This window comes from Ips typographus, linkage group LG6, assembly GCF_016097725.1.
Source record: "Ips typographus isolate SLU linkage group LG6, UJ_Ityp_2.0, whole genome shotgun sequence".
Classification (NCBI taxonomy): Eukaryota; Metazoa; Arthropoda; class Insecta; order Coleoptera; family Curculionidae; genus Ips; species Ips typographus.
Window position 1 is genome coordinate 6,179,845 of NC_138427.1, and position 26,902 is coordinate 6,206,746.

Sequence of the window (26,902 nt, forward strand, 5' to 3'; positions counted from 1 at the left end):
AATTCCTCTCTCAATATATTATCTTCTCAAACAAAAAGGAACCTCCAATTCTCAATAATGGCAAGCAAATAGATATCCGACTCTATACCGAGCATGGTCGCTTTACTCACCACGCTGGATGAATATTAAACAGCAATAATCGAACCTATATCACATCTGATGTAATTTAAATGCATGAGTGCATCTTCCCATAAATCGCAGTCCATTAAAGGTGCATATTTATACAGTTGGTGACTTATTCCTAGATTATGCCACAATATTCAATTATTAATTACTTGGTTTGATTTAAGGTTAATTTGTTTGCCTGCCAAGGCAATAGGTAATAAATATGTCCATTATAATGCGGAATGTTCGACATTACTGTAAGTCGAAAACGGAAGATTGATGTTGGTAATGGCCGAGCGGACCTCTGCTTAATCTGACGTTATTAGTTCAAATTAAGAATATATGCGATCGTTACATAAAGCAGTGAAGATCCATAATTTTTTGTTAAAGATAAGAGATGTACTGATTAAAATTTACCAAACTAAAAACGTTTCAAGTGATCGCCAATTTGATACTAAGAATGAATCAATCATCATGTCAGTTATTATGTTATTTGCAGCTAGAACCAGATAATAGTTTGCTTTGAATCTTGGTAAAGAAACAGTGACAGAAAACAATGAGACCATTTCCATATTGTGATAATGCTAATATTTGTTATTTTTTTCCCAGAGTCACGCTCTAAATGACATTAATAGAAACATACGTTGGATATTAATTTAATGATTCCTTACTAAGGAAGCAGGTATTACTTTGAGGAAAAAATCTGTTTTAGAATCAAATACAAAAACAAATGTTGGTAGAATTATCGTGGAGAAGACTGAAGAATGTTTGGTTTAAGTGGAACAATTTTGCTCTTAGATGAATTCTTTATTTTCTTAAACAAATCAACTTCCTCTTCATAGTCTTCATCTATGGTTCTTCAAAAAAAATTAGAAAATCGTTGAGTTTCAGAAAACAACTTTTCTATTCTTCTCAAATTGCCTCCTTAAAGGAGACGACAACTAAAAGAATATCTCAGAAATTGAAACACATTTTCGGACTTAGATTCTAGTATTATTAGTGCAGATCATTCAGATCAGCAACAAAACATTTTAATTTTTGCTTGTGTATATGAACAGTCAACGAGGTACTCTTTATATGTTTTGTCTTGATATTCCTCACTCTTCTATTTATATTATCCTCAGATTGACAGACTATGACATTTGAGTAACGACTTTATACCTCTTCTTCTTAAGTCAAGAAATTGTTTTTGAAACAGTTTTTTTACTTTGAAATTTCTTCTTCATTAAAACTTAGTTTGTATTTTTGCTTTTTTGCCTTTTGATGACTATTTTCTAGCACAAAGATAGTGTCACTTAGCCACTGGTTAGTTACTTGCTATACTATGCTTTGATGGACCACTTTGTTAATGGCTGTGAAACGAATGAAATTAACTAACGTTCATACAAGAAATAAGCTTGTGTTGTTGTACAAAAGAACATTTTTCTTTGTTGTTAACAAAAACAAAACTAAAGCACCCTACTTTTATACCAAACTTCTAGGATTACTCTTGTAGATAAATCGTTCACTCCAATATAAAGTTCCTCATTAGTTAGAGCGTTTGGTTGGTGAGATGGTGTGCAGCATGTCGACGTAAAATGCGCAAATAAATTTTTATAAAACGGTCGGGGAGAAAACGAAGAAGAACTCCCCCGTTGACTGATGGATGTTTTTTCGAGGATCAACCCCTATCAAACGTAACGGGGACGAGACTTCGCGGAAACACCTGGGTCCACTCGGGAAAAGGGAGCCCCAAGACGAATAAGCTTACTTAGACCCGTTGACATTTCACTTACGTCATCATTCATCTTTGTTGGACGTGACGCCATGGCGCAGCATGCAATCTCCTTCGAAATTCCTCCTTCCGAGCTGCAAAATTATTATTGTCGATTACGGTTAAGATTCTTTTTTGTTTTATAACGCTCATCTTTTATGGCCGCCATTTTTATTTACAAAAACTACGGAAAAGTTGGGTAATATGTCATTATTTAATCCTTTTTGTTGAAGTTGAAAAGTTTAATTCCCTTGCATATAGGTATTTGAGTTCTATATAACTTTAAGTTAAATGTGGTTTACAACACTGGTAAACTGGCTACAGCTCGATATTCAATTTCACCTTGATTAACTCCCCTAAGATACTTAAAATATCCACCTAAATCAGCCCAGTCAGTATTCCAAGAGTTAGCTACTAGCCAGTATTTAGTGTCATTTTCCACACCCCAGCCAAGTATCTTAATTGCATGTCCTCCTATCGGTATATCAGAGTGAGAGATGTAAACTCCTACAAAATATAAAGGAAGTAAAACATTACAATATTTTTCTCAGGCTTACCACTTTTGTAATGAGCAAAATCTGCAAAAACCGTAAACGAACTTTCTACCGGTCCGTTTTTGTAAATTTCCAGCTGGATTTGTTTTTCATTGGTGAACATATAAACCGAGCCTCCAAAAGTAAGGGAGCTATCATAATCCAAGAACGTAGACTTGTCTTGTTTGGTTTGAGTGAATGCATATTCTGTCTGACATGGCTTCAACAGCTCCAAAAGCCTGAAAACAGTTTAAAGTTATAACTTTCTGACTCTTATCGAATAAATTGTAATAGAGAAACTTACCCAACACGACCCACAATCAGACTGATCTCTTATTTGCCTAATTGACTGACATTCTGGCCATTGCTCTCGAGCATCAAATTCTTCAGGAACTTCTTCTGACTCATCATGAGGATTTATGCTGCCATCTGATGCCACTTTTAATATCCAAGGCAAAATTCCTGATGCAATTCTTTTGAAATAATCCCAGTCTTCCAATGCAAAGTTTCTTCCTGCTCTCCATGTGGTTGCCTTTTCATTGATTAAGGCAATGTACTCATCTGAGAATGGATGAAGAGCTGCGGTGATACATAATGAAGTAGCAAGTAGAACTAGGACTGTATTGATAAGTTTCATTTTGTGTAGTTGTCTAATAACTTTTACACACTACAGAGTTATGGTTTTTGGTAACAAAAACATGATGTTATATATAGCCTATTCAAATAGTATAGTCGTAAAAGAATGTTGATAACAAAATTGGTTTCGTTTAACACTAAACTTTTATTATTAAATTTATTCTACCTGTTGGGTAATCACAAGAATTAATGAATAATATCAGTTTCGTAATTTTTGTACCAAGCTGGCTTAGTAACCATGTGTAACTTACACGTTTTAATATCTTGTTTTAACATGCACTATTCTTCTTGTCTTTGATGAATGGCAAGGAGGAATAACAATTGGAGGACGAAAAATCAGCAATCTCCGCTATGCTGATGATACCTTAATACTAGCTTCCTCAACAGAAGAACTTGAAGATATTATGAATAGATTAGACAGTGTTAACAGAGAATACGGGCTCAGAATTAATGTACAGAAAACCAAAGTGATGATTATCGACGGGTGCAGAAATAATCAACTGGAAAGACACTGACATAACTAAGGACACCAAACCAAAGCATTCTGAGATATTTTGGACCTATAACAAGACGAAGAGAAGGTATGGAGAGACTAGTAGTTGAGGGAAGAAGAACTCAAGGAAGATCTCTACTGCGATGGTTAGATCAAATAAAAAAAATCACCAATTACTCCCTCTCCGAAGCAGCACAACACGCACAAGAAAGAGAAGAATGGACAACAACAATAAAACGAATACCATAACGTCTCTAAAAATAAAAAAATACTAAAATTTGGTTCATGAAATCTTCTGAACACACAGACAAAAGTACATCTTTCTTCAGATAATACTTTATTAAGACGTAGATGATGGTATTGAGTGCACCACTTTCTATGTTGAGTTGTAAGTGAAAATAATGTTGCATTACCAAAACGTTTTGAAGATGGTCAACAAGGAATATCCAGCAACAGACACCTTTTGAAACTTAAACCATCTTTCTGAGTTAGATTATAAGGAATAACATCTTTTCTTGTAAAACTTCAATGGGCTTTGAGTTCTAAATCGTTCCATTAACAAACATTTGCTCATGAGTATCTACTTGCAAGTCCAATGACGAGTTTTAATAGCAATTGTAACAACTGGTCTTCTTGCAGTAGGATGCCAGATCTGTTTTAGACAAACTAGTGTTTTCCTGTTTATTTGTAATCAAATAATGTTTTGAAAAGTTCTCAATACGATTGGTAAGTTATATCATTCTTACTTAATCAAAAACAATTTAGTATTATGCCTATAATACGCAGTTTTAAAAAATGATTTTCAACAAACATGATACATTGAGTTCTGAGACATTTCACATAGAATCTACAGAGTTTATACATATGTAGCTCTTACTTAGTATTTTTTGTTATTGCATCATTAAGACTGATACCTTCTAAACCATTAACCACAAACTATAATAATCGTTTTTACAGTAAAATTCAAAAAATACTTAATTTATTATCACTTAAACATACATTCTACAATAATGGTAAACTGGCAGCAGTTTCGCTTTCAATTCCACAATGATCTACACCTCTAAGAATCTTAAAATACCCATTATCACCCCAATCATAGTCCCACGAATTAACAACCAACCAATATTTAGTTTCTTGCTCAACACCCCATCCAAGAATTTTTATTGCATGACCTCCTACTTCCTCTGTTGTAGTTGCTTGATAAACACCTAAAATTTCAACTGTTAATCTCAATTATTTAATTTTGTAGAGTAACTTACCAGATTTGTAACTGAAAAAGTCTGCATAAACGCTAAAAGCCGCCTCAATAGGTCCATTCTTGTAGATCTCCAATTGGATTTGCTTCTCGTTGGTAAACACATACCCATTTTGCCCGAAAGTCAGAGATTTCTGATAATCCAAACTAGTATCATAACATGATTTAACACAATCTGGTGTCGTAAAGTCTAGTGAAGTGCATTGAGGCTTGTCACCGTCAACGTGGTGCTCGCAAGGTTCCAGGGAGTAATCTTTGCACCCTTGAGAAGAGTTGTAAAGCCCCCCGGTTACAATACCGTTGGTACGCCAATAATCCCAAGGAAAATCGATGTAACCTCCATTGCATCCCATACCACAAGCAGAAAAACCATAACAGCAGGCCATGAGGTCTTCAGCTGATATGTAAACTTGTTTGGTTTGGTTGGAGTGAATGCAGATTCGGTCAGACATCGCTTCGACAGCTCCAAAAGCCTGTAAATATTAGCACAAAGACTATAGATTTTGTACAATATAGAGTATAAATTTAAGGTTTAAGGAAAGAAGATGTAATATGTACTTAATGTGGTTTTTAAGAATTAGAGACTTGAATTAAAAACCAAACTTACCCAACATGATCCACAATTCGATTGGTCTCTAATTTGTCTAAGTGATTCGCATTTGGGCCATTGTTTTCTAGCGTCAAACTCATCAGGAACTTCTTCACTCTCATCATGAGTTTTCATTATTCAGAGCCCTCAATCGTAATTTTTTAGGTAAAACCCCAGAAGCCATCCTTTTCGCCTTATCCCAGTCTTCAATCTCAAAGTTTTTCCCTGCTTTCCATGTTGTTGCTTTCTCGTTGGTTGCTGCGATGAACTCTTTTGAAAGGGGGTGATATTTGGCATTGCAAAAAAACACGAGGGATAAAAATAATAATATAAACTGACACATCATATTTGTTTCTGTAAGATATAAACTTAGAAATTAATGTTTTGCTTGTTGCTTACGTTTTTTAAACTGACCTAGTTTTAGGAGTCAGTTGGTCTTATTTATACTTTACCGTCAAGTAGTCGACTAGACGCAATTTGAAGTACTTGATAACAAATATTAGAAGATCTAAATCAATTGCGAAACTAGCACACAACATGTTTCCCATTATTGTTTTGTTGTTAATTGTTATCATAAAAATTGTTGAAGTTATTAGTACTGCACTTGTATTCAGACAAAATGTATGAAACAAGTGGACGTATGCAAATGTTATCTTTTTGTGAATTTTTCACAGTCTATTTCGAAATAACTCATTGAGCATTTGTCGAACAAACAGGCATATAACCCACCATAAAAGCCGATCCTTTTTATAAAATTCTAGCAAAACAAAACACATTAGTTATTTCAGAAAATGAAATATCTAGGTAACTACTTTTATTGCATTTATTATTATTACAGTCAAATTTAGCAACATTAATTATTATCAGTTAATGCAGTTTGTTAGTAAATCATCGTAAGTAAAAATTATTAGGTATGGTTTTTGTTCTGATTCATTATAATTGATTAAATATAGGTAGAGTCAACGTACTTATCATTTTTCAGATAATAATGTTACACCTATTCCCAAGTAGCACAAATAACTTTTTTCTTAGAGATTTCAGTTAGTATGAGTGACAAGGGAAAAACCCGACAAATCCACTTAGGTCAAATGTTGGAAAATTTACAAAAACTCTTTAAAGGTGTTCTAATTGATTAATTGTTGTTTGTACATGTCTAGAACATAATATAATTTAAACCAAAAAAACAACTTTTTTTGTTCTGTAATATAGTAAAAATTTAATTGAATAAATTGGACTTGTCACGTTTTGATGTACTAAACATAATATCTGGAATATCATTAGAATATTCACATAAATTACTTTCATTTACGGTTACGTCTTAAATTCTGTTTTCTGAATTAGCATCGTATTTCTTTGTAATACTTCGTTTTAATTTTTTTCCAAAAGTGAATTTGTCGGGTTTTGAAACCGGAAGATTCAATTATTCAATTGGATGCTGGAAGTTTGCTGGTAATGGTGGATTTTCTTCACCAAAGTGAACGTCGCAGACACACTTCGTATCCGTAAATCCATATTTCTGTCCGAACAATAATAATAAAATAAATATTTGTTGCGCCCATTTTCCGAATACCCGAAGCGTAATAAAAAGTAACAAAAATTGATAGGTTTTGTGTATTCCAACGCGGAATCTCAAACTATCTAATATCCTATATGGAGGCTCTTAAGAGGGCAATAAAAAGAATATCAAGGCGTTTCTGGTCAACTTTACGGGAATATGGTTTATGGGACAATATCGAAGGTCTTAAGATTCTCCGTCTAAGACCGTAAAACTTACATATAACGAAATCCCGACTAAAGGGCCACATACTTAGAATATTATTTGAAAATACGTTACCGTGAAAGAGCTCATTTCTATGCATTTTTATTTTAAGTCGTTTCAGAATTTTAGGATGTGTACACTGACATGCAGGCAACTGCAATTTTACTCTCTGATTTTGTGCATAATATTCATGTACGTGACAATTTTTTGAGAATAATAAATGATACATTTTTAGTTTAAAATTGTGAATCAGTTATAATAATGTTCTGCAGCTGGTGCTCTACTTTTGATTGAAAGTAATTTAAATTCTAGTATTCTGAATCCAATTTATACTGAAACCAAAGAGAGGAACTCCAAAACGTAGGAACAACTGAGGATGTTGAAACGAAAAAGGGCGTCCGTCAGGGGTGCATCTTGTCTCCGATGTTGTTTAATTTGTAGGTATGTGGAAAGAGCTTTCACCGAGTTAATCTCCGACAGTCCCATGTACAATATTCGATATGCGGATGATACCGTGATGTTAGCGGATAGTGCAAATCATCTACATACTCAAAAAGGCTCCAAAACATACGACAATAGACAGGAATACGGGACTTCCAGGCACTACAAAACGCTGCAATTAATAGAATCATATGATGAGGGAAACGATGGACGCCTACGCAGGAATCTGCATGACACTTTAAGAAGAAGATACTTTAATTGTTTAAGTATGCAACAATAATAGTGCAACATTAACATTAATCCATAAATTCTTGTTATATTAGTATTATCTGTAGTTGCTTCGTACACTGGCCACTCATCACTCTGTACACCAATACGATTGTACTTAAAGATACAATAGGATACAAAGGAAGAAGCTTCAACACGTTTAGGAATCAGGAAGTAAACATACGTCAACTGTATCTCTAACAATTTTCAAGATTTCCTTATCCTAGACACACTGTAAAATCAACTCTAATCTTAGTGGACAAAATTCAGTATTTTAATTATTTCTCCAACTAATGCTCGTTCGAAAAGTCCAAAATAACTTGTCGCCAACAGTGAGAAACTATGAACATTTCTACATAAAATGTTCAGCATACGGACTCGACAGCAATTTATTCGTCCCCAATAGCTGGGGTTAGGCAAAAGCGGAATGTCTGTTTATGATGTTATGCCGTCGTTTGAAAATGAAAATGCTACACTCTGGCAGATGTATACTCGTATAGAAACGCATTCACGGTTTGATTTCAGACACTCATTATTTTAAATTGTGACATCCTCAAAAATATTTGCTTTGAATTTTCGCCAGCTTTTTTGTGCAGGTAAGGACAAAATACACTTCACTTGTACTGTGGCCTGGAGGTTGTTTCAAAGAATGTTTCTTTTACCAAATTGATCAAAAAGATCAGAGAGACATTATTATTAACGTTGACGAACAGCTCAAAAGGCAACTCAATTACGCAATGTGTATTTTAAATTAGAGGAATTGGTCCCGAGACACACATCCCTAACGTTTCAAGGAAGAAATTCCTTTTACCGTACCATTTGCTTTTGCGTCAGCTCCTCTCTTTTTGCCTCGGTGCTGATCACCTTATTTCACGGTTCGCAAAATACCAATTGCCCATCTTTGCTCCTACCTTGTATACATATATTTTTTTTGGGACCGATATAAAACGTAATGTTATATTTCCGATCGAATTGATTCGCGGATTAACGGTTTTAGGCACAAGGTTTCCAAGATTCTCTTGGTAAATCAAGGCATGATAGCTGAACTAGGTGAATTTGTTTATGCCGAGTATTCCCCTTTTCCCATCCATTATCAAATAAGCAAGGCAATTTTATTATCCTCCGGTCTTTGGAAGTACGGTCTCAAAGGGTCTTGTTAATGTAGTTTAATGGATTCTAGTAATTATTAGCTGCTATCATCAATTTATTATAATTATCATCAAATTGGGTCTGATGTTTAAAAGTAACATTATAAGACGTTATAGCAGCTAGTTAGTGTAAAAAGTTCAGGCAGTATGAAATAGGCCGAAAGATTTGGCAAGCAAAATAAAAATATTGTCGACATTGTTGTTCATACCGTTTCAGTATTTTCAATCAAACTGATAGTCTTTTCATATAATCAAAAAAGCAATAACTTTGCAAAACATCAGTCATGTCGTTCAATATTCATACATCACTTATAATTTGAGGATGAATAGGCACATTCGAACCCTCAATATTTTTAGGCGGAGGGCTACACAGTCTAAAACAAATGATTATGGCGTGAGGAGTCATAAATATCGTAAATGCATTGCTGCATTTATATAATACGTCCCAAAAGGCAATGGCCACCCGCAACGGCGATAAATCCAATTGGATCCCCCACATGTCAGAATCAGTGTTTGTCAATTGCTTTCTTAGCACTGACTCATTGGTCACGAGTGAATAAATAATGAACCAGACGATTTAAGTAGGATTAGTGATTCTCGTATGACACGCATCATGTATTATGTTTTATTGAGGTAAATAGATCAAAAAGTAACAACACGAAACGTCGACATTACTTGTCTTCCCATGTTATCAGCATGAATAAAGCATTTTTTTCATCTTTTCATCCATTCCTGTAGAGAGGAGGAAGAAATTCCATTGGACCACGGCTTATAAGCCCGGTTAACTTTCATATTTCAGTATATTTATATCTGTCTGTTTCAGCAAGCTTCTTAAATGCACTAGTTTCTTTTCTTGTCCTTCGTCTTTTCCCATAAACTACTTTTACTTCACTCGAACTGTGATAAATTCCATCACAATTTCAGTAAATATTTTCGAAATCTGGGGCCCTGAAATTTGCTGTGTAACTAGTAAATTGATCTTCAAATCTAAAGGCGTACTGTATTTTTTCCATAAACAAGCCTTACTTTACTGAAAATGTGACCATTACCATCAAAAATGAAATATAATGTCAGTTTACATGCAATGAAACACAATTTCAATCAGTATTTTGAAAATCTGGGGGTTACTACCAGATTTTTACTTTAAAATATCTGTCATAGCGCCGTGTCATTTCTGCATAACAACAGTTTAAAACATTTTTGGTATTTTTTGAATTTCAGCAGCAAGCACTAAAATTCCTTCGGATATCTCTTCTTCTGTTCGATGTAAATCCATAAAAAATCGCATTTTGTAATGTTTGGTAAACGTGATGCCTACTTATTTCCCAAGCAAGTTAATTCAGTATTTTTATTGGTAAATTTCTACAGCTTTTCCTCATTTAAAACAACAGTTTTTCTTTTATCTTGTGGAGTCCCGAAACAAGGTAATTGTGTGAGTTGTTGTAAGTACCAAAGTCTCACAACCAACTAATTTTCATGTGTCAATATTTCTAAACAGAAATTCGACAACAAGCAACAAAGTTGTAACAGAACATCCATTTAACTATAGACCCAACATTCAATCAATCCTAGTAAACGCTACAACGTAACAAACTTCGAACTCGGCCTAAACCCTTCTTCTTAATAATTCCCGTCTTAGGTGGTAGCGTATTGAATAATTCATGATTTCGGCCAAAGAGGGATTAAATTAATTCTACAAATCTCCTCGTTCGGTTTACTTGCTGCACTGTTTCGTACCGGTTAGCTCATTAATAGCTGTCAATTAAAGTCAACCAGTTAAATGATGATAACGTCTAACTAAAGCAGGCTCTAGGCGGAGTTGCTATAAAATTCTAGCGGCAGATTATAATAAAAATTTAATGAGATTTTTGTTGCCTCAAGTAAACTCGCGAATACTGAAAGGAACGATAACTTGGCACATTCTCTAGGGAGTTTCAGTCTGGCCATCAAATCCTGATACGTTCTATGTTTTTCCAATATTGCATTGACAATATTTTGCGGGTGCTGCAATTTTTGTTTAAAATATCAGGTGTGGAGTCAATAAGGCTAGCGGACTGGATCCACTCCAAAATCCAGCGAGAGCACAATCTGGAGAAGATAACAAAAATTCGTGCATTCTGGCACGATACGTGTGGCTTCTTTGTGTGCTCAATCGACAATCATATCTCGAGGGCGCTTAAGCTTGGAGAGCTGTAGTCCCAATTCTAAGCGCAAAGAGCAGATAATGTAAATGGAAATTGAAGCCGCTTTGTTCGCTAATAACTTGGTCGTTGAGTGTAAATAATACCACTCACGAATTTGAATTCCACTTGGACGGGCTGAAAATAATTTCTAGCAATAAATATTGTTACGGTTAAGTAACGAGACGTGCATTTATTATTTTAATAAAAAGTTTCAAAGGTAGAATCAAACCACTTGATAGAAAAATAGAATTTAATGACTAAATGACAAAATTATCGGTTTATCAATTTATTAAATCAGAATAAATCGTTTAAACATAATCGCCAAAAGTAACACTTTAAACAATATCTTTTACATGCACAAAATATTACAATAATTTAATCATACTTACATTTGTTAAACAATGATGAGGGCAGCTTTCTGGAGGGTTTGGCACTCGCGATTATTATAATTTTGACTGATTTACTATTTCATTAATTTACGAACTCCGTGCAGGTTGCAGAATTCGGGACGACTACATTTTGTGGCACGAGACGGAGTCTTCTGACTGTCTCCGACCGTCTGCCTTACTAACGGATGTCCAGCCTTACTTATACCAAGTCGGTTCAGTGACGAAATCTGTTAATGTTCATCGCTCGTTTTCCATATTCCTGCATAGCAGTAGCGGTGATTTGTCATTGCTAAAAATAGGTATAATTCTGACTGCAACCTTACCTTGTGCATTTTATTATTTTGTCATCTTTCAATATCTGCTTTAATTTGACAATATTGTTAAATTTCTCTATTCTGTAGTGTTTTTAATGGACCAGTGGGCGCGTTTTCGTGACAGGCAATAAGAAGTCTGGTATAGAGATAAAAGATGGGTAAACGGACGTTTACCGCCCGTGAAATGGAGGGATGGGAAGAACATCGGACAAACTTGTAAAAGGCCATAAGTAGCTGGAGAAGACGTGGGCTTGAAAAGACCAAATGGACGAAATATTTAGTTTCGTAATTGCTACTGCTGATCGATGTTCCGAACTTATTGGCCCTCTTTTCTGTTTTTGTTGTTTTGGGATGGAAAAGTTTAATTGGCAATTAGACACCTATTTCATTTATGACCAATGGAATTAATGTATTTGTGTTTTCATTCTTTCCTAACTCAGTTAACTACTTCTTTTTATCTGTTTTCATCACCTCAAATTATTTGATCCACCATGGAATTACCAATTTATGATGGTCTATTGTTACATTATGATTTAATGAGAAGCAAATATATGAATTAAGTCAATTTGTAGTAGTTGACTTATTTTGTTTTTTAATTCATTTGCCAATCGAACATTTTATGTATACAAGGTATCAAACCGAGATACAATTCTAAACATAGTCTTTTATCCAAACAGATAATAACATACAATGGACAGCCAAATAAAATTTTCCAATGCCAATGCCAATGGTGACTGGAGTTTTGATAGCAGCTTAAGAAAACTTACCTAAAATTATACAACTTTCATTGTACAACTATTCTATGGTATGAGCAATAATGACGATGATAAAAGGTTAGTCATTTACAGTGAATAACCCTGTACTTAGACACGAATTTGTGGCATCTTATAAAACATTTTCAATTGAAAAGTGTAGTAGCCTGATTCAAACCCATAGCAATGACGCAAGTTTAAAAAGCATAAAATCCATAGAAAAAGCTAGCTCTGCTCCTTCTTAAATATCCAATTTATACAATATCGGTTTAACGAAAGTAAATTCGAGTTTTCCCATCTACGAAGTCGTGAACTATCCGCCATAAAACAGAAACAGTGTTACTTTTTTCTGTGAAAAATCGAAGGATTTTGCAATGTTTCTGAAACACGGGGGTTATTCAGTTTCTCGATCTATTGCTCAAAGTATATCCGTTGCGACGTTTATTTATTTGCTTGGATTTAGCCGAAACAATAAAACTAGCTGGATATCTGCTGATGTACTATCAATTTGTTTTACGATCCGACACGACAATATGTTCACTTACTGTCGTTACTTTAATTCCCTTTTGGAGTCTTGAGTGCTTCAGGTGAAACACGATTGAATTAAACTTTAGTGGGCTTTTGGACTGTTGAAGTTAGAATCAAAATGAAAACAGTGGAAATCTAATAATTTGAGCAGTAGTTGAATTTACTTGCGAGTAAATAAACGAATTTCATTATAAAAACAATATTCCACTCCACTTTCGTATTCTTGGGAAATTTGAACTTTTCCAACGACCCGGCAAATTTCTAAGCACTCGCTTCCTATAGCGAGACAATGAAAAAAGTTTGTCGTATAAATTTGTGTGCATGCTAATTTATTTAAATTAAGCGTTATAAAGCAAGGTGAAAAACTAGGTATATGTATCTAGTTGGTTTTTGCACCAGAATTAAACTGTCTAGAAACCTCCCAATTACCTTAATTTTGGCCCCGTTTACATTTAAAAGCAATTTGAATGCACCCTTCGTGGGATTTTTTGGAAACTGTATCAATCCATTTAAGCTGAAGGTAATTAATTTAATGAGCCTAACAGGGTAACGCAGTGCGGAACTTCAGTTTATGTTTGTGCGAGAGCCGAACGGGGAAGCTCTAAAATATGGAGACGAATATTGGGGAACGGCAAAATATAGAGCAGGTGCGTTAAATTATGTGTACTTGATGAAAAGTTTTGTGATTAATTTTGCCAACGCGCACCATTAATATTAATAACTTTTCGTTATTCAGTGACAATTGTCTATATTAATTAATAACTATCTATAAGTGTTCATTTCTCACAATTCTTCCCTGTATATTTAATATAAATAATTATCTAAAATAATGCAATAGAATTCCGCATTAATGATAATTCTTTAATTAGCACAATCTATTTTCTCAAAGTTTAACCAAACATCACCTTTGGCCTTTAATATTAATCCTCGAGTATCAAATTTAAGTGGCATTTGCATCTTTTCGCTTAACGTCACTTTGAAATTCCGGATTACTGTCGCAATTCCAATTTTGGTTTGCCACAAACCAAATCGTTTACCTGAAATTAAAAAGTTATTCAGTACACACACAATGAATTTAATTAAGTATAACAATGTAAACAAAATATACTTAGAAGAAAATTTTCCAATATTGGATTTTGTCTAATCAGTGCATTATTTATTTCAGTAATAAACTTTTGACATGTTTTCTTCTCTCGATCTGTTTTGACCAGTAATATACAGTCTGTCCCAAATTCGATGTTTTAAAGAATTACATGGCTAATTCAAATATCTTTTGAAAAATAACCCAGCATTTTTTGTTTTCGAGATATTTGAACAAAACTGAAAAATAATGATTTTTTCGTTGGCCATTATTGTGCAAATCGTTTAGTGGACAACTGTTAAAGGAAAATAAATATTTTTATACTATGCGATACATGTGATGTTTTGGCTTATTAGATGATAATAAAATTAGATATGGCTTCCATAAGTAAAAAAATGTAGTGTCCTAACCTCAAAAATTAAATAAAGATAGAACTTTTTTGGGACAACCAAATTATTCTTCAGAACAAAGTGTCCTAACAATGCACCGGCTGTACAATAAACAGTTTGCAAAATAATGGCCATGTAAGAAATCATCACTGTTATAGAATATTTTTCAAAAAAGATTTGAATTAGCCATATAATTCTTTAAAACTTTTCTAATTTAAACATTTTTGTTACTTCAATAATAACTGAGATCCCAATGGTGAGCATCGAATTTGGGACAGACTATAGGTAAAAATTATTAGAGTTTCATAACAAAACTTACCCACACAAATTCTAGGACCTTCGCCAAAAGGCAAATAAGCACAATGAGACCTTTTGGCTTTATTTTCTGACGTAAATCGCTCTGGATCAAATTTTATTGGATCTGGGTAGATATCTGGATCGTAGTGAATACCCAAGTTAGAGATTAAAACAAAGCTATACTTTTCAAGTATGACATCAGTTCCTGGTAGTTTATACTCTTTCACACACATTCGTGGTAGTATAGGAAAAACTGGATATTTTCTTAGAGTTTCTGCAACAGTTTGACCTTTTCAATGAAGGGTTTTTATGACGTTAATTATTTACCATTAACAACTCGATCTAAGTAATCCATTTCGTTGATGGCATCATACCCAATTTCACCATTGTATTTGGTGAGAACAGTATTGATTTCATCACGCAATTTGTCTTGTACGTCAGGATTGAAAGCTAACTCATATAAAGCGAAAGTTTGGGTACCGGAAGAAGTTTCAAATCCAGCTTCAAAGAATACATACATTTGCGATGCAAACTCGTTAAAAGTTAGCGGGTCCATAGTTCCTTTTCCATTAAAGTCCGAATGGTTTTTCGTTTCATCACATAAATCAATCAACAGTTCTGCTAAATCGTTAACGTTACGATTTTCCTTTTGGCGATGATCTTTGATTGCAGCAAACATTCCCAAGAAGTATTTAGTTATTTCAGCGGGAAAGTATTTAAAATGAAAGAATGACAGAATATGCCTGGGAATCATAACTACTAAAGTATTAGCAAATCGGCTCCATTGGGAATCGAAAAAAGCCTTTGAGTTTGCAACCAAATCTGAATTTTGACCTTTTAAAGTGTTGCTTTCCATACCAAAGGCACAAGCTGTGATAACATCAATGGTAAACCGACTCACTTCTTCTTTTACATTCAATGATTTTGTTTTACATGTCATCACCTCTAGTCTCGTCACAAATTCTCTACTAATTCTTTCCATTATAATCACGTTTGTTCTCATTTTAGCGGCAGTAAAAACAGATGGTATTTTTGCCCTAAGGTTTTTCCATTTGTGATCCTCCATATTGAAAATATGTCCAGATAGTGGTTCCACATCCTCACTAATATAAAACCCGTGGTTGGGGAAAGTCCAAAAATCAGAAATCAATATTGATTTAATAATCGTTTGGTTCACAGGAATGCAAATAGGACGTCCACCAAAGTACCCTCCACCGGCTTTCCAACCGCGTTTTTGGAATTCAAGGTACCAATCATGAAATAATACTCCAAAACTGACTCTACCCATGAAAAAATTGGAAGCATTTCCGAACGGAATTGATGGTTTAATATAATTTAATCCTCTTGTTTTCCAGTACGAAAAAGAACGTTTAAAATATACTGCAATCACTATCGCCAAGGTTATTGTCAAACTTATGAAAACGTACATAGTGTTTGTGGTATCTGGAAAAAATAATTAAGTTTATTTAATCTGGTGTAGATGTCCAAATAGTTCAAAATTATACATTACAAATCAACGTAAAAAAGAAAAAACTATTGCAAACCAATGCTTTCGAAAAAGGTGAGGCAAATACATTTTATAGAATATGACGTTGTTGATCAGATGACTACTTTGTCATGATTTCTTGTGGACAACTGTCAAATTAGTGGCAGAAAGAAACACACAAACCACTGACGATTACTACTTGACGATTGACGATAGTTCACATATTTTCGTTTACTTTTTGTTCACTATATTGTGCTGTATTTTAAATCACCCTGTTTGACGGATTTTAAGTACTTACATAAATCACAGTTTATATTTACTATCTCTTATTAATAATTAGTTCAACATAAGTGAAACTTGTCGTTTTTTCAATGCGAAACAAAATCTATTTTCTCTAACCTCGCTCAACATTTTGTAAATAACGACCATAAGAAAGTTATGAATTTCGTGAATAGTAACTACTGATAATACTATATGACATATTTACTTTACACATATATTCAGAATAATTAATATTAATGTTGTTTTGATTGTCTACAGTACTGGAAAATTAACTATTATCAGCTGGAAAATTCATATTTATCACAGCTACAATACTGTATAACGTATTCGCTACGTTGCAAATTTGCAATCAACTGGAAGTTTAGAATTACTATAATTAACTGTTATCGTTGTTCTTGGTAAATCTAATTTAATGAAATCTACATTAATTGAGTATTTTTACGCATTGCACACAAATGTATTTTACAAATGGAACAAATATTATGCACATAACTAAACCCAGATAAATTGATAGACGATAAATTTTGGTCTGGGTAAAAAAAGTATTTTAAAAAACAGTCTTAGTCTTAAATTGTTGATAAAGCTGCAAAAACAATCGTATAAATAAAGATGCATTTTGGATTTGTTACTACCAATCTTTGAAAAAGGACCTTTACCATGTTATGAGAAACATACAAATATAAATTTTTTTCTAATTAACAAATTCAATAACATTCAAATAGTAAGAACAACTTACCAACAGAGGAAACTGTTTAACTATGCATGTAGGGTAATGTATCACATAATTTCTACAAGAAGAATGAGAGATGCATAATATTGTTTTCACTTTATAGATAGTACAATGAAAACAAATTGTTAAACCGACTGACCTGTGATCTGGTAAGGAAAAAATTTCTGGAACTACATATCTGGTTAACACATATAAATGCTCTAGATTGGTTTGCAAATATTAGGCACAGATACTTTATTATTGTATACCAACATTGCTATTTATTGTTTAACCAGGTTTGGTTTTATCTTGTACCAAATGTTGTCTTGTAGTTTATTTCGTTCAATTCTACTTGTATAAGCCTTCACAGTAGTGCTTTGCTAAGTATTTAGCACAGCTTCAGAATTAAAAAAATTGCCTCAGAAAATTAGGAAAATGGTAATCATAAATTATGCCTTATAGTAAAATTTTTAACTAATTTTGCTCGTGCTGTAAATTGTCACTTTTACACAAATCAGAAATAACTAAAAATTATGCACAAATACCTGCACAAGACTGTGTTCATAATGTGTTTTCAAGGTTTAAAATCATATTTCCCTTCCAAAGGTTTATTACCAATTATTAATAATCAAGTAATAAATTATCCTTACACGATTAGCAATTTGTTTCACATTTAAATAAATTTTAACTGTGATTTATATAGAAATAATGTATCACGGAGTAAACAACGAAGCTGCAGCGCATTTGACAATTTTCTTTCCTGTCGCTCAATCACTAGACAAAGGAAAAATGCTCCTTGGAAATTTCTTTTTCGCCGACAAAGGGTTTTTGTTCTGAACGGATTATCCTCAATTCAGTATTTTTGTATTACTATTGTAATTGAGGGTGCTTGCGTGTTCAAAATGGCTTTCCGACGATATCCAGCTTTTTTGTCAATTTCTGTTTTCGAGACAATGCGCTTGAAATGCATCGGAAATTGGGATTATAAATAGATTCACAGAAAATTGTTGGAAAAACAAAGTTATTGTTGATTGAATTTGATATCGATTGTTGTGTTTTTATAATAAAACTACAGCTGCTTGATGTTACCTTCAAGTTCAAGATTAGTTTGATCACAATAGTTAGTCAATGGTTATTCTTTTAAAAAATCGTAAATCGTTCGATTAACACTTCTCAATTATTGTATAATGGCTTTAGCTGACTAAACAATAATTTAAATTGGCATAAAACGTTTACCAGAAATAGTGTTAGTACGGTACATAAATCCTTGTTTTGAGCATTTGAGAAGCGTCGATTGTACTATCTGTACGGTATAACGGTAATTTAGCTTTTAAAAGTAATTATTCTAATAAAATATGTAAAAACCTTCTAAAAGTGGTAGGATTGTGATTTGGAAATTAACCCTAACGTCTGAAATCCTCTGAAGGAAACGCTCTAAAACTCAGCTTAAATACAACGTAAGATATCTAATGGAAATTCTTAGAAGAATCACGATAATAATTGTGAAAACTCTTTGCACTTTGTAGAGGATTTTTGGAACATGTGAAACCTTCAGAAATATTTTTATCACACAGTTTAATACTCTAAAATATTAAATCTAATAAAAACAAAAATATCAAAAAGAATACTAGTACAGGTATGTAAAACCTTAATGTGTGCAGACTTCCTAAAGTGGATGACGAGAAAAGCTTAAATAAAAAATAATAATTAAACGTTTTTGCAATAACTAAACTTGTGAATGCTTTGAAAGAAATATTAGAGTCTTAAATCATCTGAAGACAAATTTGTGAGAACTAATAGTTAAAATTAAAACTGTTTAAAAGATAGGGAACAATTTATCTAAAATATTTTTAAATTGTTCCAACAACACCAATATTTGGCACAACTTTTAGATCAATTTTTTAAAAAGACAAATTTGCTGTTACTTAAAATATTTTACCCCGAAGTTATAAAGAACAGTTATCATAAAATTCACCAACTTGCGTTAAATCACCAAAAGTTCAGGCTGACACTTATTCAAATTGAATATAAGCCACCCTCTTATCTTATCCGTAGAGAAGAATTATGAGAGCACGTAAACAGGGGAGCTTTTTCAATTAAACCTAAGGGCTATCTAATGACCTCTGTAACAAGAAGTTTTCTAGGGTATTTTTTATTTTCATCATTCCCTTTCCTTCCCATTCGTTGTGTAGCCGGACATATTAACTTTTACAAATCTGTGAAACGTTGATAAAAGAAATTTGAGTTTTAGAGGTAAAACATTTAACTAGAAGAGGTTAATATCGATCTGAACTTCACATTCCTACGTCTATGTAAAACCAACGACCGCATTAAGTCGCCCATGGGAACATTCGAGTGCGCTTGAAGAAATCATAAAGAGATTAGGGGATTTATTCCCGAATAACCTTTACGCACACTAAAACAGTTTGGAAAAAGTTTTCCAGAGTAAGCGGCTTATCGAAAATAATAAACTGGAAAGATGCGGAGCTTTCCTTTGGAAACTGTCTTACTTGGAATAAAGAAACTTATTTTTTGAAGAGTTTGTTGGTTCCCCCCTTTGTGGAAATGAGCTTTATATCCTCCTTTTGTTATCGGCTGTAATCTCTACGCAGATATTTTGGCCCATAACGCTGATGACGCCAATCGCAAATTGATTTTCCAATCTCGAAAGCGTCATTTATTTCCTGTTCAGGGTGTTGAGTGAAATTTCCATAAATTAGACTTTTTTCCAGCAAAGCTATAGCACCTTCCTAATTTACAAGAATTTAATTAGGAAACAAAGCTAGCACTCAATTTACGGAACTTAGGGATAGCTCTAGAGATAACTTTAATTGAGTTAAAAATTCGATTTGTGCAATTGTATCAAGAAAGTTTAATTCCCAGACACGCTCTCCTCCGGGTCCAATTAATTGACTTTTCCTTTATGAAGCAAACAGGATTTCCTTTTGATGTGTTTCAGCAAACATTTCATGGTTTAATAAATGCCTCTCAGTTATTTACACAGAATTGCCAACTCACAATGTAATAACGTGTTATTTGCTTGCTCTAGAAACTGCTTTTATGTATTCTGATATAATGTGCTCAAAATGTTTGAGTCAAAGTAGTTCAGATATATTCCAAATAGTTTAATAATTTTTAAAAGCTTAACTCATCAATGGTAAAAAGTCTAATTTGTCTGTCATTTTAAGAAAGAGTTTCATGTTTTAAATAAATTTATGTTTAATGCTATTTAACTATAATTATATTACTAATTGCTTATCTTGTCCCATTTATTACAACTTTTGCATTGAAGGAAAAGAAATAAGCAATTGATACGGATGTTATTAAAAGCCAAAAGTGTTTTTAGTTGTTACGTATTAAAATAATGATCAACAGTTTGCAATGCAAACGTTTTTGTAAAATCATTTGTGTTACATTGTTACATTATCCTATTTTACTTTAATATTTGCCATATTTGTTTACGACAGTCTAATTTGTAGCTTATCATTCAGATTGCATTTTGTTGTTTGTCCATGTATATTGGCTATTTCATTCATTTTATGTCAGATCTGTATGTGGATTTTTCTTATTCAATCCATTAACAGTGCTTGCTTTGTCAATTTTTTCAGACTGTTAGGAAACTACTTTAAAACCTACAATAAACAAGAGCAAACATGATGGCAAAGTAAACGAACTGTGACACAAACTGTGTGCAACGAACTATTCCATGAATACGCTTTCGAAAAATCAGAGATTAACTATCGCGAAAAAGAGCAAAAGAAGAATAACGATTCGGGGAACTTATTGATTGATTTATGCGACGAAACAAAAGATCATCCGGATTTCGGCGGCAAAGGAAAAATGGGCCTGCTGACTTTTAACGAGTTTGCATCGCAGATGTATATATTTTTCGTTGCGAGATTCGAAACTTCTTCGAATGCGAAGATTTTCGTTTTATATGAATTAGCTGTCAAACTGGAAATTTGAAACAGATGCGTGCATCCAGCCAGTATGTGAAGGAGAGTCCATGTAAGTTCCAATCAGCATGTTTTTGTTAAAAACTTCAATCCAACTTATATTAGGCTTAGTTGACTTTCTAAAGTTATTAATATTTTATCACTCTAAAGTTATCACTACAACTAAAAAATTACATGAAAAGATGACTTGTGTCAAGAGAGACAAAAATTTTACTGTGACGTTCTCGTTTAGCAGCCAAATTGCAGTTAGGTTGCGACAACTCTCTAATTTAGTAATTTTGAACTAACCTTAACCTAACTTCAAAATAATGTTTTACAGATTGTCATATTGAATATTACTTAATATTACTTTCGAAATTGCTTTGTGTCGTTTGTAAGCCTTGTTTAGTCAAAAATTTGAACAAACAAAAAAGTCTACGTTCCCAGATTAATTTGTTAGTAACATTTCCAAAATGTTGACAAATGGCTACGTTCAAGAGAATTCTAGAATTTTTTTTCTATTCTGTTTTCATATCTTTTGGGAGCTTCTGGACGAGTTGAAGAGCATTTGGAATTTTTTAGACTGTCATAAAAGCTTTTAAAAGGTTCTAGATTTTTTTGAAAAGCTTTCGACTGTTTTAGAAGCATTTTGGATTTTCTGTAGTGTTTTAAAACATTTTTAGACTACTTTGGAGCATTGAAGGTTCTGGACTGTTTTTAAGGCATTTGAAACTTTGCAGACGGTTCTAGAAACTTTTGGAAGCTTATAAACTGACTTAAAATGAGAGCTGAGAGCTTCTTCAAAGTATTCGACTGCTTTAGAAGCATTTTAGAGTTTCTGTAGTGTTTTGAACTCTTTTTTGACTACTTTAGGAGCATTTCTGGAGAGTTTAAAAAACATTGAAGGTTTTGGACTGCTTTTAAGGCATTTGAAAACTTATGGACGGTTCTAGAAACTCATGGAAGCTTTTAAACTGCTTTAGAAGCATTCGAAAGCTTTTAAACTGCCTTAGAAATTTTTTGAGAGCTTCTAGACTAGTTGAAGATCATTTGCAAGCCTCTAGTGTGTTCTAAAAGCTTTTCGACTGCTTGAGGAGCATTTTGGGGTTTCTGTAGTGTTTTAAAACCTTTTTAGACTACTTTAGGTGCATTTGAATAGTGTTTGAACAGTTTAAAGAGCATTGAAGGTTCCAAACCTGCTTTTAAGGCATTTGAAACTTTGTAGACGATTCTAGAAACTTTTGGAAGCTGTTTAACTGCTCTAGAAACATACGGAAGCTTTTAGGCTGAAAAAAATACTGAAATTGAACACCCTGTATTTTCTTAACAGGTTAAGCTTATTTTTGGACGTGGTTCTGGTATAAAAACATCCAGACATACCGTAAAGAGACTGACTCAGTTGACTGCATCACATTGAACACAAAACATCATTTTCAAAGTAAAAAGTTGTACTTTTCACTCACAATACATAAATAACTATTATGCAATGAGTTTTAGCTAACTACACATAAAAAGTCTTACAAAAACACATTTAATGGTACAGTACAATCACTTAACTATTAAGTCCATTAAGCAGATCATTAACTAAGTATCTAAAATTTACAATAATTGTAAGGACGGTTTTACTTGTCCTAGTTGACTTTAATTTAAATATTTATCTGACTAAAAGTATGGTAAATAATTTATAATCAGTTTGGTTCAGTTAATTGACATTTTAACGATATGATTGAATTAAATTAACGAAACCTGAACTTAATCTTATAAAACACAATTTCTATTTATTATGCCTGAGAAACTATCAAATCCTATATACATATTTGATATAAAATTAAAGAAATTAATTAAATGTTAGTCTTCCAGCAGACAGCTTTGCTAAAAAAGTAAACTGCAAATCTGGTAAAGACAAAAATTGCTTTTAGAAAATTGGAACGTGATTGACACATAATACTATTTCTCCTTCCTGCAATTCTCACGTGAAAGGAGCTTTATTATCCTATTTCCTAAGGAAGATAACAGGTTATGAATGAGACGTGTTTTAAAATAAATTTGTCAATACAGGAAGGTAAATCCAATTTTTCATCCAAATGTATCGCGCGCTACGTGACATTTTTATGAAAGGAAAACGTATAGCGCTAATTCCGTGTTCCATTCTAGCTCGAATGCTAGTTACACGAAAAACGGTAATTTGTCCCTTCGCAGACGTGTGTATTGGGTGCCCGAATTTTTCGGGGAACAATATTCACCACCGAGTTTTAATTAGTTTTGTTCGGGGAGCAGACTAGGGCGAGAATAATTTAGAAAGTCTAATTCAGCACATAAAAAATGCGCTCATAAAGTTCGTCTTGCTGAAATTAGGTTTTTAGCACAGGTGCCATATTGCTATAGTGGAACACCCATTTTAATTATGCAGTTTCTTGTTTTCCAGTTCCGGAAAAGTTAAGCGAGTAAATTTTAATTAAACAGCTTTAGCGACTCTGATTCCGCAAAAGTGGACAATAGCAGTCCGTTCAATGTAAGTACTTCAAACTTTAAGCAGACCCGCCTCTTATCCCCTAAACAAAGTGTTAATTAATTCCGAAAGTCATTAAATTATTGACATTCCACTAAGCCCGGCAAGCTTTCAATAAGCATTTATCTCAGAACATAAAGAGATCTGGTGAGTCGTAAGCTTTGAAAGCGAAATTAAATTTTAATTCTGCTCCTATAGGGCGCTGCTTTACACTCGGTCTAAACAGAAAGCAAATAAAGAGCAGATTAAAAACTTTTCTGCTTTAAACTTTCCCCGTTTACGTAAACAAAAGATATTTCGGCTAAAAACGGGCCGAGGTAGAGAAATATCGCCAAAGTGGTTAATGGGGTTTTAGAACATTTTTGGTTTAGGTGGGTATAATGTTCTATACTGCAGCTGAGCCTTTTATGTTATTTCTGTGCTTTCTACTCTGGGTTTTACTGCAACCTGAGAAACAATACAAAATTTGGTATAGTCAGGTCAAAATTTGAACTGTCAGAAACGCAGTATTTGTAATTTTGACTTATATGTAATTGAAAAATTTTCCAGGTAAAAGAAAATATTACTTTACCGGTAATTTCCCCATCACTAATTATTAATGAATATAACACATACCTTAAGGGTGAATTTATTTTCATCCTAGCTGATTTTTATAGTTGAGATGTGACTATCTAACCTGGAGGCCTGAAATCCGTGTTCAAACCAATAAAAACTGACTTTAAACGTAAAAATTTCGGTTTCAAAGACAATTTTAGAGAAAATTGCTTGGTTTACTCATGAATTATTATAGTTTCAGAGTTCATTTTTGGTCTGCAAGTCCTAAAATTAAACTAAAATAATATTAATCTCTCTAAGGAGTCGAATTTTTAGTCACCAATTAAATGTTCATGGGTTTGACGTCAATAATCTGCATTTAAGTTAATTTGTAGTACCTAAACCTTGAAAATTGTCTAAAATCGATAATTTTTAATCTTCTTCGACTAAAATGATGACATACAATCCATGATTTTGTTAGTAAAAGTTGCATCAAAGAGTTGACAATGATTATTATTGAATTTCCACAGAAACTTCTACATATTGTAACTATTAGAATTTTCTGAGAGTTAAAACGAATTTGTTACAGACAGTTTAATAGAAGAAAAGAAAAATTATTTTAACTAAATCCAGCTTCAGGAAAAGTTTGTTGGTTGCGTGATTGCATCGAAACTAGTTAAAAGCTCTTTTGTGGTCTGCAGAGCATTGTTTTTCGTAAACTCTATTTCACAAAAGTAAACGATTTAAATATTGTGCTATTTTGTTCCTTTTTGGTGTTTAAAGTGTTTTGTTTGGGAATACAATAATTTGCATTTTAAAGTCATTTGATGATTTAAAAAGGAAAATTCAAGAAAGTTCAAATTTTATGGCAGAGTAGTATATTGTTTGTTTAACCTAACCTAACCAAACATATGTTGTTGCTTTACTCTGCTTGTGGATTATAGCAAGAAATAGTATGTGATAATAATTTTAACACTTCACGTGATTTTAGAATACTATTTAGCTAAATGATTACGTGATAATTGTTAAAATAACTGTCATAAATGTCAGAAACAGTCTTGTTTTGAAAACTGTGACAAATTTTGGTTTTAGAGGACAATTTAGATAGCCAGTCACGTGACCTACTTAGAGTAAAAAAATGACTGGTTTAAACACATTTTTTGAATCTCCATTAAATTTTCTATTCAATAACTTAAAAAAACACTACAAAATTTGGTACAGTCTGGTAGGAAAGCGGTGTCAAAGTTTGAACGGCCAGAAACACAATTTGAAAGGACAATCAGCGACAAAAATGTCTGGAAAACCCACTTGGAGTAAAAATTGACTCTTTTAAGCGCAATTCTGGAATCCACATTAAACTTCTTTCCAATAACCTAAATAAACACTACAAAATAAAACATGTAAATTTGGCAATTTGCAGTATACATGTTTCACATAATGGCAACGTTATTTAAAACGGTAAAAAATAAAAACAGGAGAACGGTAGAAAACCACAAAAACGCGCGATTGGAGGTATTTAGGCAGACAAAAACCACAAAAAAGAATAGAAAGAATAAGATAATAAAAAAATTATGATATAAATTATTATAAAATTTAGAATCAACATACATAGTATATTTGAACGTTACAATGGCTCAGTCTTTAGCTGTATTTTTGTCTACTGAATAATTTAAAACAGTTCATAATTTAGAAGGATATGACATACCGTTAATTAAAGAAGAACTGGACGTCATATTCTCATGAATTATGTATACTCCTATTTGGTTGATAGCAAGTTATTTGAAAGTATCTTTTATCACTTTCTATCAAAATTCTTTTATTCTAAAATATGTCTAGTTTAACCCATTATTTTCAAGAGTGTCATTATTAAACTATACTACAAATACTTGGAATTATTAGTAAATCTTGGAAACGACTTTATTTAGGACGTTGTCTAGTTGAAAAAAATGTTGAAAAATGATGTTATTTCTTCTTTTTTAGGGTAGGTTTTGTGGTTAATGTCATATCTATACTTAATTATTCGAGTTACCCATAAATCTTGTCACTTAAATTATAATTTATGAATGAATCAGACAATTTTGAAAAAGTGGGTGAGTTAGGTTAGGTTAAGCAGACATAAGCATTTACTGAACAGACCATCAAACGTCTGAACGTACAAAATCTGTTCACTCATAAGCAATTAGCATTTTCAAATAATAAATTCATATTTTTGATACACAATTTACGGTTCTTGGATTACACTGATGTTAAATGTTTAAAGCAATGTGTGTCATAGGCCAGTGGATTGTGAAAATTGATCAGAATTTCCTGTTTTCGATGAGCTGTAATGAGTAGCAAACGACATAATAATCAAAATAATTGAATCATTATTAGTTTTCCAGTAACAAAGGAAGACTAACCATTTTATTGATGGGACACGTTAGCCTGTCCACCACATTTCATTCGTTTCAATATAACAATTGTATACAAAGTAGTTTATATTACTTGTGTCTCAAATATTGTCAACTCATGGTTGGGATGAAGAGAGCAAATTGA

At 32.9% G+C, this 26,902-nt stretch overlaps 3 protein-coding genes and 1 pseudogene across 13 annotated transcripts in view; 1 reads left to right on the top strand and 3 right to left on the bottom strand.

Moving 5' to 3' along the window:
• Positions 1-26,902, top strand: part of LOC145730567 (uncharacterized protein CG43867) — a 90,533-nt gene that overhangs the window by 17,190 nt on the left and 46,441 nt on the right. The window lies entirely within an intron of this gene.
• Positions 2,052-3,147, bottom strand: LOC145730577 (cathepsin B-like; annotated as a pseudogene). Its single transcript, XR_014178646.1, has 3 exons — positions 2,696-3,147; positions 2,416-2,630; positions 2,052-2,365 (listed from the first exon to the last, which is right to left on the bottom strand). The product of XR_014178646.1 is annotated as a cathepsin B-like (transcript).
• LOC145730571 (cathepsin B-like) lies at positions 4,478-5,781 on the bottom strand. Its single transcript, XM_081981841.1, is given in 4 exon segments — positions 4,478-4,728; positions 4,780-5,248; positions 5,383-5,491; positions 5,493-5,781. Coding segments are annotated over 4 exon segments (1,002 nt in total). The 5' UTR covers positions 5,711-5,781; the 3' UTR covers positions 4,478-4,522.
• On the bottom strand, positions 13,993-17,549 carry LOC145730569 (cytochrome P450 6a2-like). Of its 2 annotated transcripts, none has more exons than XM_081981837.1 (4): positions 17,417-17,549; positions 15,240-16,355; positions 14,935-15,186; positions 13,993-14,182 (listed from the first exon to the last, which is right to left on the bottom strand). In XM_081981837.1, the coding sequence occupies exons 2-4, from the start codon at positions 16,339-16,341 to the stop codon at positions 14,007-14,009; spliced, it is 1,530 nt and encodes a 509-aa protein (XP_081837963.1). In that variant the 5' UTR covers positions 16,342-16,355; positions 17,417-17,549; the 3' UTR covers positions 13,993-14,006. The 2 variants fall into 2 exon arrangements, with proteins under 2 accessions (XP_081837963.1, XP_081837964.1); XM_081981838.1 differs by having other exon boundaries at positions 17,413-17,535.